The sequence below is a fragment of the Parasteatoda tepidariorum genome, chromosome 7 (assembly GCF_982258835.1).
Source record: "Parasteatoda tepidariorum strain Cologne lab strain chromosome 7, Ptep-v5.0, whole genome shotgun sequence".
In the NCBI taxonomy this organism is placed as follows: Eukaryota; Metazoa; Arthropoda; class Arachnida; order Araneae; family Theridiidae; genus Parasteatoda; species Parasteatoda tepidariorum.
This window is the reverse complement of record NC_141761.1, coordinates 106,880,206-106,898,078: the sequence shown is the minus strand read 5'-3', so window position 1 is coordinate 106,898,078 and position 17,873 is coordinate 106,880,206. Positions and strand designations below refer to the sequence as shown.

The following is a 17,873-nucleotide window of genomic DNA, read 5'->3' as shown; positions in this document are numbered from 1 at the left end:
ATCGAAATGGGCTACAGAAGGCGTAGAGCAGAACTCTCTACCTAAGGCAACACTTCGCATGCTTTCACCATGTAGATTACAATCTTTTATGTTGGAAAACTACATTAAGCCTAGTTCTAAAAGAAAGCGTCATGAAATTTTAAAAAATATTAAGAAAAGGAAAAAATATCGTAGTACATTCCTATACAATAGAAAAGAGGAGAGAGAGAAAAGCCACGGGCATGGAACCGGTCTTCTCCCCAGATGGCGTACTCGAACGTTGCGATCACCTATTCTTAGCTTAAAGGTTACAAGCTATCAGCATAACATCTACTATCTCAACTTACACTATGACTTCGACTTCATACAAATCCAAATAAACAAATATTTCGCCGATCATTTAAGAAATATAACGAACACCCTTATTTCCCATTTAGAGATATATCTTTAAATTTAAAATGAAAATTCATTTAAATGTCAATATTCTCTTACCTATTCTCAACAGGCGGTTCTATACGTCTGTCACAAATGAAAGAGCACGAGCAATTAGAAATGATCTATTCGTGAAAGAAAAACTAAGACAATCATCTCTCATAACTCGTGTGGAAAAAATTGAAGTAACATACCGTGGAGTGCCTTCCGATAACACTTTAATAATGAATAAAAATCTTTCTACGCCTTATAATTGTGCTCAACATATTCACGAATCTCTCTGCCAACGATCAGTTCTCGCAGAAGTGAATGGAGAATTGTGGGACATGCATCGACCACTCACGGATAATTGTGAATTACGATTTCTCAACTTCAACACCTCTCCGGAGATACTAAACAAAGTTTTTTGGCGAAGTTGTAGCTTTCTCCTTGGCATGGCAATCGAAAGAGCCTTTAAAGATAAATATTTCGTGAAACTTCACAGCTGGCCTAAACCAAGCATTGAAAGTGGGAGCTACGTTTACGACGCTGATATTGGAATAGCGAACTGGAAAGCTACCGATGAAGAGTTAAAAACATTTACGACTATTTTATGGAAATTGAGTCAAGAGGACACTACTTTTGAGCGACTCACTGTTTCTGAGAATCTGGCATTGGAAATGTTTCAACACAATGTCTTCAAAACTCATCAAATTCCCAACCTAAGCAAGGATGGGAGCGTTGTTTTGTATCGTGTAAGAGATCACATCGATATAAGTTGTGGGCCTATGATTGGGAACACTAAATTTGTGGGTACCACTAAAGTAACTGCGGTTCATCAGCTGGACAGAGACTGTGGTTACAGATTTCAAGCAGTGTCATTACCTAAACAATTAACTCTCAGCAGTTTCGGTTTCAGTGTATTGGTTGACCGAGCTAAAAAATTAAACGGTGTTGGTCTTAAACAATCTTTTGAAACAAAAGCGCTTTAGTATTAAATTGTATTGTGTAGAGTTATTAAAAAAAATAAAAGTTTCTAGTGCCTAAATCTATTTTTTAAGAAAAGTACATATAAATATTAAGATTATACAACGTCATTTAAATTTTGAAATTGATGCAACACTAACAATACATTGGGAAAAGGACTGGCATAGTCTGGTTGGTAGGACACTGAGCCTATGTCTGAGAGCTCATGGGTTTGATCCCCACCAACTGAAAACTCCCCGTGTAGAAATGGTGACTGATGCATCTTAAATCTGTCAAGTCACAAAGTCCATCATGTTAAGATGACAAATTATACCTGTGGATGTACTGATCCAGGAGTTTCCTTGTCTTCTGGATTGGTTCAAAATTACAAGCCTATGGAGGTGAACATTAGTAGTCGTAAACCCAAAATTGGGTCGGCTGTTCAACGACGGTTATAAAATACATTGGGAAAGATTTCTGTGGCAGAATAATCGCCAAGTCTTAAAAATTTTCGAGCAGCCGCCCTCGAGAAACTTAAAAAAAACATCACAGAAAGGGATCTCTAAAGGTATGACTTGTAGCCCCCCTCGGACAAGCATCTAGATGTTTAGCATCTAGATGCTCGGACAAGCATCTAGACATTTGCGCGTTTAAAATCTATTTTGAATTATGGCGATTGTAATTAACTCGACAGATCATAATACGAAAATATCCCCTTACATGCATATTTTCCAAATGATCTAATTTATATTGCATTTTTACATTGGTAAATATTTTCATTACCCAATTAAAATTTATTAAACGCAATATCTCATTTAATAATTATTGTTAAGTATAGAGATACAATCTTTTTGATATGTTATGTAGTCAATAATATATGTCATGATTAGGACTGAGCGATATTAGAAATTATATATCGTGATGCATCGTCAGTTTTGCATCGCGATATAGCGATGTATCGCGATATTGTATTTTTGAATTGCATTTACTTGTAAGGCACAGAAAGTCAGATTTCTATCAAAACTTCATACTCAGATTGATTTAAATCAATTTATAAATTTGAAGATATATATGTTTTGCTTAAGAAAGATATTAAATAAATTGACTACAATGTACAAATCTTACTTAAAATATTTAGTGAAATGTTTGTTTAGAAATTCATAATACAAAAGTAAAACAAAGTGTTAAAAACTCTTTTTAAAGCGTTTTTTACAAATTAATATTTTCTTGTACTATTATGCATAAATAATTACATAATTATTAAGCTCGATCGTAATGTTCAATTTCTAAATGAAGCTTTAAAAATTATTTGTATGTTTAAAACAAAGTGCTAAATAAATTTCAGAAAAAAAAGCGCTTTTGAAACACTACTTTTTATTATTATCATTTCAGTTATTATAGTTCATTTACGTCACACTAGAGCTGCACAATGGGTCATTGGCGACGGTCTGGGAAACATCCCTAAGGATGATCCGAAGACATGCCATCACAATTTCGATCCTCTGCAGATGGGATGGCACCCCTGCTTCAGTGGCTCGACGAACTACACGCGAAGTCGAGCACTTTACGGTAGAACAGTTTAACGAGGACCAATACTGCACACCCTCAGTCCCTACGCAGACTGATCCAAGTGGTCACTCACCCTCACACTGACCGCAGCCAGTGATGCTTGACTTCGGTGATCTGCAGGGACGATCAGTCCACTGCGGGACCTTATCATTTCAGATAAATAATTAAATTAAATTAAATAATGACCGAATTATGAACGATAAACAAAGTAAGATTTAATTTCTTAAAAATAAAAAAATTGTGATATTCGATAATATATTTAGCTAATTAACAAATAATATAAAAAGAATATTTTTTAAAAAACATTATTATTCTCTCTAATAAAATAAAGTACTAAATGATTTAAAAAAATGAATAAAATACACAAACCTTTCAAATTTTTTTGTACAAACAAAGTTGATTGACTTATGTCCAAATCCAAATGACAAAAATAAATTTTGTTTTAACTTTATTTCTAAAAATAAAAACAACAAGATTTATAAATTTAAAATCAGTAATAAAAACTCATAAAATTATTATAAGTTTCATCCAAAAAGTTTTTAATAAATTAAAGGAAAGTAGAAAAATAACCTAACAAATTCAATTCTTCATGGGCCCCTAAATTAGATTGCCGATAATTTTCACATTTAAAAATAAGAAGTTTTTAAAAAAAAAAAAAAAACTTATCTAATTAATGAAGAAACTCCTCTTTATATATTCTTTTCAATAATAGATTGCCTTCAGAACAAGGTAACATCGGAGATCACGTAGTTAGTCCCACTGAAAATAATCTACAAAAAAAGTCTCGACAAAGAAAAAAAAGCTAAGAGGTGCAAAAAAGAACATGCGATATAACGATATGTGTTCTCAAAACTCTGATTCTACAGCTCACCAATCAAGGCCATTTCAACATAATGAAACGAATATCATCTTCCACAGCGCGAGTCGACATCGGAACGTAAGAGAAGAGTCTTATATCGCTATATCGTTATCTTATATCCTTGCGTGTCTTATATCGCTATATCGTTTTGCGCTTGTTGTCTTTACTGAATCAGATTTCTGATGCATCGCCTTGAATGAAAGTCGCTGTATCGTCTTGCCGATATATACGATAAATCGATATGTCTCGATACATCGATTTATAGCCCAGTCCTAGTCATGATTATAACATATTCGAAGATAATAGTTATCCCTGAGGCAGAAATCTTGACAATATTATCCCTAGAATTCTTGCAGAAAGTGTTCTCTTTAAAGAATCAGAAAACTTCGATTTTATTTTTTCAAGAAATACTTTTTATTCTGGAACTAATTTGTAATGAAATCTTCACTCATAGTCATACTTTATTGAAATATATATAAGAAAAAAACCTCATTGTTTTAAATTTTTGTGATTTTGGAAATACTTTTTAAATTATGAATTCTAGCTGAAGTCAGTCTTAATGGAATTTTTAAAGAGGAAACTTTGGTTTTATTTTTTCTGCAGAATTGTTTTAAAAAATACTTTTTATTCTGGAGAATTATTTTCTAATGACACCCTTTCTCTTGTAGTCAGAGGGGGGAAAAGCCCTCCCGATTTTTCTATTTTCTTTAAAAATTCCATTAATACTGGTTTCTGCTAGAATTTCAAATTGATAATATAAAAAGTATTTCCAAAATCACAAAAATTTAAAACAATGATGTTTTTTTTTAATATATACTTCAATAAAATATGACTGTGAGTGAAGATTCGGTTACAAATTCAGATTTGTAGCCAAAAAAATAATAATAAATTAAGGTGTTATATTTGTCCTACCCTTTTTTTTTATTTGTTTGAAACAAAATCCACTCAATATTTTTAATATACAGTCGGACCCCGATTTAACGAATTTCGCGATTTAACGAAATTTTTTTCAAACCCCAGCAAAAACAGAGTAAAAAAAAAACAATTAACGAATAATTAACCCCGAATTAACGAACTATTTGAGCATCCGGAAAAAATATTTTTCATTAATTTTGATCAGAAAAATACTGCATTTTTTTGTAATTGGCAGATTCTAAAGGGAAAAAAATCTTTCCTGGGAGAAATAAAATAGAAAAAGTGCATATTCGTCTCAAACAAAAGAAAAGCCCGCAACAGGGAAAAACAAAATTCGTCGTGGGTAGGTGGGCAGCGTCAATAAGACATAACACTTGCAAGGTCATTTTCCGGGGGTTTGTCACGTGACTTATGAGTCAAACTGGAGATTCCTTTCTTATTTTAGATAGTCGTTTATAACTAGCAATTTTTAATAATACATATGTACAAAAAAAAATTTTTTTTTTAACCCCGATTTTACGAATGACCCCGATTTAACGAATAAAATTTCCGGTCCCGACGAATTCGTTAAATCGGGGTCTGACTAAGTGGAAATTTCAAATTACTCATTTGAGTCTTTAAAACTCATGCCAATTCATCATAAATACATTAAGCGTTTTGATCATGTTTTTCGGAAATGATTGCTCATGATCATATTCTGATACATGATGATGATATTCTCGTAATTTTTTAAAATTATTGTTATTATTAACAATATGTAATATATCTGAATCATTCATTCAAGTAGTCAGTCTTTAACACTTGGTTAACGTTTATATCTTATAAATCCATGCTGTGTTTTTATCATTTTTTCAACAGTTGTGTTTCTTTTACAAAAATCCCACTGTTTTTTATTCAATTTTATTACACTCAAAATTCAAATCAAACATTTGATTATTTACTTCTAATGGGATAATTCCAGTGTTTTCCAGCAATAATTGCTACTAATTTCCGCATGTTTTTAAAATTTCCAATATTCCTCATTTAATATTTCGCCATGTGAAATTCAAATCCTTTATTTTAATGAATTTTTGATGTGTTTAATTTATGCCGAAAGTATCATAAACCAATGTAGTGCTTTTATTGTTTTTCAGTTGTTATTGATTTCGGTTGTTATTTAATGTGATGATGATTTTCAAAATGCGAAAATTGGCGTGTTTTTCTCCTACAAAGAATATCGTCCATAGTATTAGGGAATTGACGTTTTGTCTGAAATAACACAGTTAATTATAATATCAGCACGATTCAAAAATATCAATACGATTATTTAGTAATGATGATTATAACAATAACTTAAATTTTAATCTATGAGTTATTTCATTATTTTAAATTATATATGATATAATTCTAAAGAGTTAAATGTTTTTCTCACCTATTTTATTTTAGTTTTATACAAAGTTTTAAAATTTCAGAATAATCAGTTCTCTGTTAGAGTTATAACAAAGTGCACAAAAAGGTTCCTGTCCACATGTAGATGATAAAAGAATGAAGAAAACTATAGGGAGGAAGAAGACAAGAATACTAGAGAGGAAGTATTGACCAGAAAAGAATTTTGAGAGAAAAATGGTTCTTGTCCAACCTAGTTTTCAAATTTTTTTTTTCTACATCAAAACCAGGTTGCCACTCCACAGGGAAACCCTGGAAAATACAGGGAATTTAAAAATCACCTAAAATAACAGGGAATTTTCAGTTTTTCTTTAGAAACTGGGAAAATACAGGGAATTTTATTTCTTATTTTCATCATCACTCAAAGGGATATTTAAGAATGATATTTCTATTAAACTAGTTTATTTACTGTAGCATTATTTGTTCTAGGTATGTTCAGCTGTTCCTTTCTTCTAAGTTTTTTTCAGCATTTTTAACTAGTATAGTTAGCCTAAAACAGCTTATATAAGAGCACAGTAATTGTTTTTTTTTCCCTTTTAATATATTATATGTACAGGACGGGAAAAACACAGGGAATTTTTCTTCCAGATTTAAGTGGCAGCCTCGCATTTAACAAATGGGTACTTTGGGATTATCCCGTCAATCATTTTCATACTTTGGGATTATTCCGTTGACCATTTTCACCAAAAGGTAGCTTCTGCGCCAAGAACCGCAAATTTTATCTTATTTACGATTGTGGTGTTTGGTGAAACAAGAAACACCGCGGAACTACCTGAAGACACTTAGATTCGTATTTAAACGAATTTATGTGCACAAGGATAATGGCTTGTTTGTTTGTGCCTTAAATGCTATCAAGGATTTTTGGCTGCTAAAATGATTTATAATAATATATATGGTACAATAATTCAATTTGTAGTTATAAAAAAAGAGGTTTTTACTTTGTTATGATTCCTTTTATTACGTATTTTTACACTTACATTTTTTTTGTTTTTATTATTTTTTGATAAAATTAATGTGTTTTGTTTGTGCCTTAAATGCTATCAAGGATTTTTGGCTGCTAAAATGATTTATAATAATATATATGGTACAATAATTCAATTTGTAGTTATAAAAAAAGAGGTTTTTACTTTGTTATGATTCCTTTTATTACGTATTTTTACACTTACATTTTTTTTGTTTTTATTATTTTTTGATAAAATTAATGTGTTTAGAACGTTATTTTTTTTGGTAATTGCTTTTCATTATGATGGCCTCAAAGGATTTGCACATTTCCGTGAGTGTTGACAGGTCAATGAGATAATCCCAAAGTACAGGTCAATAGGATAAACCCAAGGTACCAACAAACGTTTCATATACGTTTATAGTGAACAAATAAGAAATTAATAGTTCATTTACAGAGGACTCAAATTTCTTTTTTGCAGTTATTTACATAAATGTAAAAAGAAATTTTGATATTTTCCAGCCTCTATTGTTCACAATGAAGGGTATCGTGAGAAACGATCCAACATAGTTCTAATGTACCACAAAGTGCAACATAATTATAAAATAAAACAATTTATTTCACGTTTTTCCTCTTACATCTAATTTGTATATAATTATTCTTCCGTAGAAATCTGTACTGTCTGAAAACGTCACTTTCATACAATCAGTAGGTTCTGTGTTTAAAGTAAATACTTATTGAAAGTTAAGGTATCATTAACATTGTAAATGAATAACAATTTTTAGGAAACAGTCTAATTTATTATGAGATTTATAACTAAAAAAACAAAATAGAAATAATTAGTTTTTAAACATATAATAGTGCATAAACAGTTATTACCTCATAGAAAACTTCCTGCGCCTCAAAAATATACAAATGTCAATCATAAATTAAAAATATTACAGACCATTTATAGTTATTAATGTAAAAAAGCTTTTGTATTTTCGATAACAGTAAAAATCCCTCAAATTATCTATATGTAAAATACTTAGTATACTATGTGTAATGAGAGCAGCAATGATAGTCTTAAATCAAGCTGATTGGTTGAATGCAAAGTTTAATGATCAAGGTATCTGCCACATTTTAGACTTCCAAATTCATATCTTTCCATGACTGATTCCTAGACGACTAATTCCTAGACGTAGATTCCTTTTATGACTTAACGAAGTTACTATTTTCTCCGACAAAAACGCAACAAGAAATTTAAAAAAGCATAATAATAACATAAATTGAAATGATAGGTATAACCAAAACTGTTATACTCTGCTTTGTTATATTTAAAGATTTTAAATTAAAAAAATAAAACAGAATAAGGAAAGAGTTGAAGTAACAAAATAGCTGAAAAAAATACAAAAGCAAATAATTTTTTTCAGCAGAATTATATTCTAAAGATACTTTTTTTGTTCATCCGAAAGGAAAGAAATACTCCTGATTTTTCTGTTCTCATTTCGGAATTTACAAAAAATCACCAATGACAGGCTTGCTTCAGTTAGAAATTTAAATTGATAAAATAAAAATAAATAATAACAAAAATTCTGAAATCACAGAAGTTTAAAAGATAATTCGCTCTAGAAATTATGTTTTTTCTTTCATTTTTTTTAAAGAACACCATAATTTTTAAAGAACATGATAAAAACATTTTATATTTTAATAAAATATGACTGTGAGTGGGGATTTTATTACAAATTCAGATATTCGGAACACCATGAAATTGGGGGGGGGCGGGGTATTTTAAAAATTAGATTTTTCAGCCTCCTAAATCCATGACTTTCCATGATTTTTTATATCTTTCCATGATCCAATTATAATTTTATTCTCAAAAGTAAAACAAAAATAATTATACATTGAATAGAAAAGAATTCGTTCACATTATTAAGATTTTTTCGCAATTCATTTTCTATTTCAAAAAAAATACAACATAACAAGATTTTGAGAAGAAACCCTTCGACATAGGAATACAACTTAACATTAGGTGGATATTTAATGCCAAGGGGGAAAAAATTTTTTTGGCATAAGAAAGTTTTCTAGATATCAAAGTTTGAGATAGCGAGAGTATACTGTATAATGAAAACACATGGTGTTATAAAAAACAAAAATACAAAACCCGATAATAAAATATTGATCAGTAAAACACAATAAAGGATATCTGTAGTGAATTGCAATCTTCAGGATAAATATATTTATGTTTTTCCATCATTTCGTTGCGTCTGATTTCGACTAGACAATCTTTACCACAAAATCCACCTTGAAACTGAATGTGCAATTCTTCAATGCTAACAGGAGTTTTAAAATCTAATTGTAACCACTGTGGACTACCCTACATAAAATGAAAAACAATAATGATGGAAAACGGTCAGTAAGTGTTACATATTAAACAAATAGTTGCTAATGAATGACAGGATTAATAATATTTTTTAAAAAGAATTGAGATTTCTAGATTACAATTATAAAACGTTTAAAAAATAACTTCTGAAATTTGATCAAACATCAGTATAGGGTATACCGTACGAAAGTAAACTGAGCAGTAGCACTTAGCTAGGCCTAGTATATATTTCGGACATTTACCAAAAGCGACTATGTGATTGTCAACATTCACTGGTGGAAGTCGATAAGCAACAATTCCGGTTATTCATGGTAACATATATATTCCATATCAATTCTGTTTCCATATTTATTTCCAATTGTTAAATTTCATAAAAATCTGATTAAATTTAGGTTTATTGCGTGTGGTACTAATAGTAATAATTCTGATATTAGTAAAAGGTTTTTTAGTTTTTTAAAAATTATTTTGCTTAAAATTAAAAAAGAGAAAAATATTGTTATAAACAGTAATGTTGAAGTTTTGGATTATATTAATAATAATGATATTTCCAGCATTAATACTTTTGATTTCGAAAATTTGTATACCAGTATACCACATGGAAAGATTATTGAGATTTGTGAAGGAATTTATGATAGGTATTTATTTAATGAGAAAATTGATAAGTTTAATTGGTTGGATTTATGTAGGTTTAATATTTTTGAGAATGTTCTTTTTAATGGTTCAGATTATTATAAACAAATTATTGGAATTCCACAAGGTAATTCCTTTTCTGGGGCTTTTGCCAATATTTTTTTGAGCTAAATTTCTTGAGCATAATGAATTTAATGCTTTTAGATATATTGATGATTTGATTTTGTTTAATTGTGATAATTATAATTTTATTTATAGTATTTATCCTGGAGATTTGGTCTTGAAGAAAACTAATGAGGATAGTTTTAATGTTGAATATTTAGATTTTAAAATTGATATTGTTAACAGCTTTATTATAATTGGTGTCTTTGATAAAAGAAAAGCTTTTAAATTTAAAGTTATTTTTTTCTGCAACTTTAATACCAATTTGTGTAATAAAATATTTAAAAATTTAGTTTTTTCACAATTGGTTAGAATCAAAAGTATTTGCAATAATGTTGAAAGTTTTCAGGAAGCTGTGAATGGTTTTTTAAATAATTTGAGTAATAATGATTTTTCTTTTAATTTTTGTAATGTTAATTTTTTAATTAAAAAAATGATTGAAGAATTCTAGGTTTTTATATTTTTTTCTTTTAACAGGGCGCAATTCAAGTCTTAACTTAGCAGCCCCAGTTAAGCATTCTATTAATTTATTGCATATTTCTTTCTCTTGACATTTTTCACTTTTTTTTCTTCATTTGCGCATTGTAATAGAGGACGTTGTTTTCTTTAGGTTTTAGTATTTTCTTTTCATTCGGCATGCTTGAGAAATTGATGTCTGACCTGTAAATATGTAAGTTTTTATTTTTCTGATGATTTTGTTTGAGTTTCTTTTCTTAATTTGTTATTTATATTGCATATTTTTTTCCTGGACTTCTATGCAAAACCATCGAGGTACTGAGGGAGTTAATTTAAGCGTTTGCTTCTCCCTCAATTAGAAATGGTTTTGTTTTTATGGCTACCGGGGCAGGTACCCTCTGAAGACGTCGGCTTCGGTGGTCATATTTTCATTTTTATTTCTTCAATTTCTTTTTCTTAATCGAATTTTTATCTTTACATTAATTAACCCCTTCCTTCTCGTTTTCGTGAAAATGACGGGGTGAGGTTTAGCCCTCTATTTCTCGCTCATGTGATATTTCCGGGCTGGAGTGTTCAGTATTAACGCGCCAATAAGAATAAAACTAATTCATTTCTTTTGTCCAGAAAACATTTTTTTCTCATTTTACACCCCAGATAGCAGTACCAGAATATTTTTAAGGTAATTGTAGATAGTTAATTTGTTTTAACTAGATGTCAGCACTAATCAAATATGTGTATTAAAAAAATTGGCACTTTTATGACCGTTTTTTTGAAAATTAACCAATCGTTAAAGGGTTAACTTGCATTAAGCCTAAATGGAATGATTTAAATGTCAGGGATAAATTCAAAATATATTCAAATATATCTTTGACATTTGATGAAATATTGAAAGCTACAAAAAACTTTTATGCAGCCTCAAACAATTTTCAATATAAAATTCATCATTATTCATTCAGCAATAGGCTAATATTTTAAGACACTTCTGTAAAATAAACTTCAGTTTATATTTAATCAAAATGTCATATGTAAATTGAAAAGATATGTGGAAACTAATTCTGCTTTTATTTTCAAATTTCAGGATTAAAATCTTTCATTTTCCTAAGTGTAGATATTCTCATAGCTGTCAACATGGATAGGAAAAAATCCATTACATTTTACAAAATAATATGGATTTCATGATAATTTTTGCATAATGTATTGAATGTTTTACACATAGGGAATTTTAGTGATTTTTATAGTCAGCAAAATAGAAAAACTGCAATATTTTCCAGTTCCAATTGACATTAAATATGCCTGAAATGTTATGTATTATGTTTACCCAAATTTTTAACAGTAATAGTCATTTAACTCATCTAAAATAGTTAAAAGAATTTTTTATTAATTTAAAAAGGGAGTTCTGAATAAAAATAAACTGAATATTTTAGAACAAAAAAGTTTTAAAATGTTTCTAAAAATGAGGATTGCTTCATTATATACTAGTAATATCTATTTAAATATTCAAGCAAGCAATAATCTGAGCAAATTTTAAAGATTTATTTTAATTTTTTTTATATATAAAACACACTCAATTTTAGGAAATTTGTTAAAGTGTACAAAAACCAGGGGAATTTTTATTAAGCAGTAAACCAGGAGAAACTGGTAAAATCCAGTAGAGTTGGCAGCTATGTATACTGGTCATCATCGGATCGGATAAAACCAAATGTCCTCAGGATGAATGTGATCTTAATATGCGGTTAATTTTGTTTGATACAGTAGATCAGATAAATGTAATGATTATGATTACATTATTTCTTATTTTTATTATCCTTTAAGTTCTGATAAATTTCTTTCTTTCACATTGTTTGTACAAACTTGTAAAAAAAATTACATTTTATCACAAATGCTGGAACCATTGTCATAAAAATTAGCAAAATGAAATAGATATAATACTTTACGAAACATTCAAACTTAAACAGTAACTGAATATCACAGTAAAAAAAGAAAGGATTTTTTATGTTTATGTTCAGGGTAACCACTCAAATCTGGAAAAAAAATTCCCTATACATATTATGCACACTACATTAAGATGAAACACAATTACTCTTGCATGAGCTATAGGACAAACTATACTAGTTTTAATTGCTGGAAAAACTTAAGAGAAAAAAGATATAGCTGAAAATATTTAAATAATGCTATTTTAATTTAAATAGAATAGCTGGTATATCATGCTTAAATATCCCACAGATTACTCATTGAGTAGTCGCCATTTTTTAAAAGACGAAAATAAGAAACAAAATTCTCTGTATTTTCCTAGTTTGTGAAGAAAAAAAATCAAAATTCCCTGCATTTTCTCTATTATTTTAGGTGATTTTTAAATTCCCTGTATTTTTCAAGTTTTTGCCGTGGAATGGCAACCTTGATATTTTAATCATTTAGACAACTCAAGGGTAAAGACAAAAGACTTTTGTAGCAGACCACTTTAGGCCCACAACTATATCTTATGCATCCCTGTGTTTTACATATTTTACAGTACAGAACCCGTTATCCGGAAATCAGAAAACCGGAAAACCAAAAAACCGGAACAAAATTCGATACATTTTCCCGCCATTTTTTTAAAAAAATGTTTTTTTTCTTCATAAGATTTTAGGATTTTTCTTTCTTTTTTGAAAGATGTTTACCTTACCATCATTTTGGAAATAATCATTAGTGTATTACTTCATCGTTTTTTCTTCTTTTTAAGATTATTTCCAAATATTTTTTTTTGTTTTAGTTGGGTTTAACAATAAAAAAACGGCTTTTTGTAGCGATTCAGAAAACCGGAAAAATCAGTTATCCGGAATAGCGATGGTCCCGATCGTTCCGGATAATCGGTTCCCTACTGTATTATGTTATTTTTGCAAAAAAATAAAAAATTATTATAGGTAACAAAAAAAGCTATCAAAAGTAGCCACAAAACTCATAGAACTAACTGTACGTTTAGTGACTAACTGTACGTGTTAAAGTTAATACAAAAAAAATAATTACTTGATCGGAGTTCCAGGATGTATCGTCGCAATTATTGATCATATTCTGTTTCCCATACTCTTTACTCTTGTTTAAGACAGAACTTACTCTGAAAAAGAAAAAATATATATATAACATTAAAAAATTTCAGAGTTAAACAAAAAGCACTGAAATAATTTTTAAAATAACCAAAAAATTGTATATTTAGGTACTTATTAAAAAACAGAAATTTTTTAAGCTGTGTCATCAAAAACTTACTAACACAGTACCTAAATCAATATGTTCAGAGTATCTGTTACATTTTAGATTTTCAAATCCATGACTTAACGAAGTTACTATTTTCTCTGACAAAAATACAACTATAAATTTAAAGATACATTATAATACCAAAACTGTTATACACAGCATCTTCATATTTATAGATTTTAAATTTAAAAAACAGAGTAAAGAAAGAGTTGAAGCAATTAAATAGTTGGGAAAAAAATACAAAATTAATTTTTTTTATTTTTTTTTTTTATGCAGAATTATATTCTAAAGATACTTTTCTTGTTCAGTGGAAAGAAAAGAAATACTCCTGATTTTTCTATTCTCATTTTTGAATTAAAAAAATTCACCAATGACTGGCTTGCTTCAGCTAGAATTTATATTGATAAAATAAAATAAACAAATAATAAATAAATAAAGAATTCTGAAGTCACAGAAGTTTAAAAGATAATACATTCTAGAAATGATGTTCTTTCTGTCATTTTTTGGAGGAACACCATAATTTTTAAAGAACAAGATAAAAACATTTTATATTTTATTAAAATATGACTATGAGTGGGGATTTTGTTATAAATTCAGATATTCGGAACATCAGAACACCATGAAATTCAGGGAGAGGGGTAAATTCCATTTTAAAAATTAGATTTTTCAGTGTCCTAAATCTATGACTTCCATGATTTTTTTTTTTTTTTTAATAGTTAAAATCATGACATTTCATGACAAATTTTGTTCAAAACCGAAATCCATGACTTTCTATGTGCACAGAAACCCTGTATATTAAATGTCTAATATAAAAGAACCAACAAACAATAACACTAGTATCTATGATAATTAATTAAATATGGGTATCAATAACAGCAATTTTTTCAGGCTCCTGAAAACGGAATGATACCTGATGAATTCCTGAAACTATTTGAATTGTTTTGAAGAATTAGCAATGTGTAAACAAATAAATTTTTAAAAATATATAAGAGAAATAATATATCAAGCAGTGACATATTTTAAACAATGACCAAATAAAAAATATTTTGCTTATAATTGTCATTTCAATAACTATTTGATACCAATAGAAAAACAAAAAATTTTAGCAATGATAAGAGATTATAAGCAATCATGAATTTCAAAAAGGGTCAATTACAAAATAAGATAGTCAAGATTTAATGGTGAAACAATGAAAGCCCATTTTTAATGCCTTTACTTTCAACATCACAAGGAGAAAAGGTATTATTAAAATAGTGCTACTTTGAAAAGTTCTTTTTAAAAAAAAGTAATTTTATACGTACAAAACATGTATAATAATATATTATATTACTTAGGTTAGTAATCCTTCTTGGAAGGACATTTTAAAATATAAAGTGGTTGGTAGAATTAGAAATAACCCATTACAAACTACAATCATCAATTTTACCTCCTTTTTTTTATATTTTTCAACATTTCTTTTCTGAGACTTCTCATCGCATCCTATAATAAGCCTTTGCAGAGAATAAATATGTAAATACATAACTAGAATTGAGGGAAGCCTTCAAACTGTTTGGTTTTCTTAGTAAATATTTGCTTTTGTTGTCACTCAAAATAAAAAAAGGTTCTGTTACAGTGTTTTCATCGCAGAGAAAAAATGAGAGAGAATTTCTCACCCTTTCTCAAAAACAGGGTGAGATTTCAAAAAGTTAAGTGAGATTTCTAAAAATTAAAAAACAAAAACGTAAAGAGACATGAAAAAAATCATTTCTTTAATTATAATACATTTTTAATATCTTCTAATTTTTAAAACATTGAATATTTTTGCTGCATCATCATATGGAAAATGTTCTATATCTACTTTTTCATCAGCTATTCTAATTAGGTAACTCAAATGCGTATTTGTTTCGTTTTGATCGTTTCTACCCACATTTGTTTCATTTTCATTTGTCCGTTTCGGAGTAGAAGATATTGCCTTTACAAGGTATTTGTCCATCTTGCATTAATGCTCAAAAAATTTGAACGTCTTACATGAAGAAACCTTACCTACAGTAAACACGTGGTTGCAGAGAAATGCGTTCTGAAAGAGGTTCGGAGGGATGGTGTTCTGTAGTTCTTAAAGATTCTGAACAATGCTGGTAAACAGGGAAGCTAGATAATGGGGCAGATGTTGAAAATAATGAAAGATCCAGGAAGAAAAGTGAAACAGATTTCATTCTAATTGGCGCAATGAGAAATTTTTTTCAAAATGCGAGAAATTCGCGAATTTTGAAATTGGTTTATAGAATGCGCGAATTTCTCGCGGTAATCATTTTTTAATGCGAGAAAAGAAAAAAATATGCGAGATTCTCGCGTTCTCGCGCTGTAGTGAAAACACTGTGTTACATAATAAGTTCTGCTTGAAGAGAAACAAGCATGCTTCAAAACTAGTATTTATTTAAATTTTGAACAAAGTTGAGGCAAATATTTTCATTTTGACTATAGGCTTGATTGTTATCCACGTAGGCCATTAAGGCAAGGGTGAAATCTATGACCAAGAATTCGACTTTTGTCACACCCCTTCATAGGGCAGACCCATTCATAAGTCCATTCATTAACGTAATTTTGACCTGAACCAGAGAATGATTAATTTCCAATTCAGTACCCCCAGAGGTTATAGTTATGGGAACATGGAGGACTTTGCGACTTGACAGATTTAACGAGCACCAGTGACCATATACTACACGGAGAGTCTTCAGCCAGCTGGATTTCAGCTTCTGTTTTGATGAACGAGAGTCCAGTACAAAAAAATTAATTAATAGTTAACCATTAAGAGAGTTAAACAAACTGCACTGAAATATTGTCTTGTCATTTGACAAGCTGCTTATGGTAGTGGTAAACATGTATTACCTCCTTTGTCAAAGATAGATTGTAGTGGTACTTAGAGATTATCCCTTTGACCATTTTCGTACTTTGGGATTATCCCGTCGACCATTTTCGCCAAACCCGATATTATCACCAAAAGGTAGCTTCTGTGCCAAAAACCGCAAATTTTATCATATTTATTGTGTAATACTTGACTAGGCGAGTTGTGTATTTGTAATAAAAATAAATATAATTATTGTTGTGTAATTTTAATAAAAAATAGAGGTTTTTACTTTGTTTTGATTCTTTTTATTTCACGTTTTCATTACAAATTTTTACGCTTATATTTTTTGTTATTACTTTATTACTATCATTATTTGATCAATTTAATGTGCTTAGAATGTTTATTTTGGAAATTGCTTTTTATAATGGAAAGGATTTGTGGCACCAAAGGATTTGTGCATTTTCAGAAGCTATCCTTATTTAAATACAATGAAAATACTTTTAAATACTTTATGAAATATTACCAAAAAAGTCAAATACTGCTTCTTTTTTTTTCGTATTGTAAAAAGAGAGAGAGAATATAAATATTTTAGGAAAGGAGCCAGTAGGAGATTTAGGCGATAGATACGCCTCTAAGTAAATGAATCATTGATTCATAACTAAACTTTAATGGAAAGGAGTAAAATAAATAATTTGATTAAATGCAACTTATATATAAAAAAGCAAAATCACCCTAAAAAGGCAAATTAACAACTATCTACTATCATAATATAAAAATGAATTTAGAACTGAATTATAATAATAACAGCATTAAATAAGATTTTTAGGCAAATAATAGCCCACAATAGTCACAATCAAAATACCTTATACTGCAAATATCGATAAGTGAGTGAGACATTGTAAAAAGAAAAAAAAGTAATCTTAAATGATGTGATGTTAACACAACAAGTGATTGATTTAACCACAACACGTCATATGACGATGAAGAATCTACTACAATAGTTTTTAGAGAATAATTGGTAGAACTATGGCAAACTGATTATATTCTAAAAAGATTCAAACTAAAATCATCTTAGCTGCCTTCCACGCTCTGTTATTTATTTTTATTTCTGGATTGATGATTGATGCATACAACGTAACGTTTCCGG

General features: G+C 29.1%; 2 protein-coding genes across 3 annotated transcripts; one reads left to right on the top strand and one right to left on the bottom strand.

Moving 5' to 3' along the window:
- Positions 1-294: 294 nt before the first annotated feature.
- On the top strand, positions 295-1,438 carry mRpL39 (mitochondrial ribosomal protein L39). Its single transcript, XM_016072674.4, has one exon. The coding sequence runs from the start codon at positions 438-440 to the stop codon at positions 1,380-1,382; it is 945 nt and encodes a 314-aa protein (XP_015928160.2). The 5' UTR covers positions 295-437; the 3' UTR covers positions 1,383-1,438.
- Positions 1,439-7,662: 6,224 nt separating this feature from the next.
- On the bottom strand, positions 7,663-17,873 carry LOC107455191 (nuclear receptor 2C2-associated protein). 2 transcript variants are annotated; one of them, XM_087168450.1, is made up of 5 exons: positions 17,589-17,873; positions 16,350-16,487; positions 13,678-13,765; positions 9,250-9,420; positions 7,663-7,798 (listed from the first exon to the last, which is right to left on the bottom strand). In XM_087168450.1, the coding sequence occupies exons 3-5, from the start codon at positions 13,717-13,719 to the stop codon at positions 7,685-7,687; spliced, it is 327 nt and encodes a 108-aa protein (XP_087024576.1). In that variant the 5' UTR covers positions 13,720-13,765; positions 16,350-16,487; positions 17,589-17,873; the 3' UTR covers positions 7,663-7,684. The 2 variants fall into 2 exon arrangements, with proteins under 2 accessions (XP_087024576.1, XP_071039120.2); XM_071183019.2 differs by lacking the exon at positions 16,350-16,487 and having other exon boundaries at positions 17,589-17,870.